The 2797-nt window shown below is 39.4% G+C and overlaps 1 protein-coding gene across 2 annotated transcripts in view; it reads left to right on the top strand.

Annotated features, from left to right (window-relative positions):
* TASP1 (taspase, threonine aspartase, 1) overlaps nt 1–2797 on the top strand; it is a 265061-nt gene that overhangs the window by 160861 nt on the left and 101403 nt on the right. For both annotated transcript variants that reach the window (XM_010844151.1, XM_010844152.1), the window contains one exon: nt 679–789. In XM_010844151.1, coding sequence (XP_010842453.1) covers nt 679–789 — 111 coding nt within the window. The remainder of the gene's footprint in view (nt 1–678; nt 790–2797) is intronic.

Genomic DNA, 2797 nt, shown 5'->3' on the forward strand with positions numbered 1-2797 from the left:
TGTATACATAATATACACACATGTGTATATGCGTATGTGCATGTGTATATGGGGACGCAGGGAGGAGGGAGAGGAGGAGAGGTCTACATATGGAGAGAAAACTTCTGAAATGAATGGAACTATTTTAAAAATTGCAGGTTATATTTTTACAGTAGATTTATTGCCTAATGTCTGTCAGATACACACTAGCCAAACAGAACCGTGTGTTACATCAGTTTGTATTGGTTTAAATTTCGTGAACTTAAGAGCTTTTGATTAAAATATACATACTATTACATATGAAATAGATAGCCAGCAAGAACCTACTGTGTGGAAATTATACAACAGTTTTTTGTGATTATTCAGCAAAGGAAATGAAACAGAACCCTCAATAGTTCCTAGGTAGAGAATCTAAATTCCTGTCTTATGTGAATAATTCGTATGACAAAGGGGAATTATTTTTATTTTCTTCATTTCCTTTCAAGATTAGACAGTCCTGTGTTTCTTTAGTTTCTGCCAAATCTCATGACTGAAGTTACTAAATAGATTACGCATAGAAATCATTTCATCCATCAATGAATTATTTTCCAACATAACTACTTCTTTAGTGGTGCATATGGGCATCTTAGTGCTACTAAGACAAGAAGGATATTTAGTACTGCCTTTGCTCAACCGTTCTTGGTTTCTTTGGATTTCTAGGGTGTGGGGAGCATCTCGTGCGCACCATACTAGCCAGAGAATGTTCACACGCTCTCCAAGCTGAAGATGCCCACCAGGCTTTGCTGGAGACTATGCAAAACAAGTTCATCAGTAAGTATAATGTCAAAAAAATATAATTTCCTTCTAAATAGAGATTGTTTTGCTGAGCTGTGAGCTTCATGAGTCAGGTATCATGTTTGTATTGCTAGACCAAAGTCCAGGGCCTAGCATGGACTTAGACACTCAATTCACATTGGTGTGAAAATAAATTCCATCAAAATAGCTACTACTACATAAAATTTACCATCTAACCAATAGAACGCCCAAGCTGTGAAATGTTGTCCAAGATTAGAATGATATACAATAGAATAAAATTCTATTAAAACAAAATTCAAAGGACTACCTCCTTTAAATCTTTTCTGTGATGCAACTTGACTCTTTTTATAGTTGTCTAGGGTTGAGTTGAAATCCAGCCTGGCTCCATTTGCCGTTGTGAAGCTACATCTGGTTGGAAGAAGGGATGCCTTGTCTAATCTGTGGAAAGATTTTCTGTAGCCTACCAATTTCCCTATAGATATCTGTTATTTTGTTTAAAACTATTTGACTCTGGATTTTCCCATCTTTTTAACATTGAACTTACCTCTATGAAAGGCTTATGAAATTGTATAACAAATATTAACCATACTTCTTCTATGCTTTATATAAAATGTTAAAAATAAGTTAGAGTAAGAAGCCATAACGCATAAACTAGGGAAAGACTATCACAGGGTTTAATCTGGAGGGCATCTCCAAGTAGAGAATCAAGAGGATAATACGAGGTGCAAATTATATGGTGAGGACAATACAGACAGGTGTCTAGGAAAAAAATCACCCTGAAAGGACTCACTGATGGCAGACTCCTAGAACTGGCCCAGGAAGCCAGAAAAAGAGGGGAAGACAGGACTGTGGGCACAGAGACAGAGATATGACAGTGGGGTTGGCATGGCAGGGGCTCGGCACCTACATAACTCTTAGGTAGAGCAAGTGTTCCCGACGGGCAGCAGGGCTGCATCAGCCAGGGATCAGGGCTTTTCCCCCCAGTTTTCCCACAGTGTCCAGGTGTCTAGTCACACCCCTTCCCCAACCCTACCTTTAGGGTGCTGGTGTGGGTCTGGCTAGCAAGGGTTGCCCTGATCTATCTTGTCAGAATTTAGGCTTTACCTACTCAAAACACTTTTCATCTCAAAGCGATCTCTGCTTAGAATTTATGAAAGTCCATTCAAAGGACCACATATAAGCATGCAACTGATGGGCTAGATAGGGGGTTCCAGGGATGGGGATAAAACTGAATTACTTCCTCAGATTTATATGCATGGTCGCTCAGCCCTTAGTAAGTATCATGCCCTTTTAGGGAAGATTTTAGCGTAGAGAGAGAAAGAAAAACAGATTATAGGCAAAAAAGAACTGGATTTATCTGAAGGAAGAAGAGAGTGAATAACTATAGAAAAGTTTCAATATGAAGAGATTCTGTAACAGGTGCTTTCTTCCAGTCATATGACCTGAGGTTATGAAAACGTAAATAATGGTATGAACTACATGCATACTGGTAAGAATCACCTGATAACAAATTGTGAGCTGAGGAATGTGTTAGGAACGGCCTTTGAGGTCTGCCTTATTTTTCAGAAAAAGGTTGATGGCATTCATGTTACTCCATCCTCAAATGTATCAGCATCAGACTCCTCTTTTTGTTCTTTTGCTTTAAGTTACCATCATGGAATGCTGGGTTGAAAGAAAACCAAATTCTTGGCCTTAACAACGTATATAATTTATGTAATTTGCTATTAGTTGTCCAGCTATACCAGCTGTATTCTCAGAACAATGGGAAGGAGTGCTGAGAGGTGAACAGTCAGCACTTAGGAGAAGTTCACATCCTGGAAACCCTGTGGTTATGGCACATGTCCATTTCCTCCCTGTTGAGAGTGACCTGAAGCGCTTTCCTGCATCCGAAACCACGGATTCACTAGCTAGTTGTCCATCTCCAGGTCTGAGCTCCCCTCCTTTCTCTTCTGATACTTTGTTACCCTCGCCTTTTGTATAACTTTTGAAACTACTCAGAGTTAGGTTGCAGTACTCTGTTTTC

This window comes from Bison bison, unplaced genomic scaffold, assembly GCF_000754665.1.
Source record: "Bison bison bison isolate TAMUID 2011002044 unplaced genomic scaffold, Bison_UMD1.0 scf7180017864196, whole genome shotgun sequence".
Taxonomy (NCBI): domain Eukaryota; kingdom Metazoa; phylum Chordata; class Mammalia; order Artiodactyla; family Bovidae; genus Bison; species Bison bison.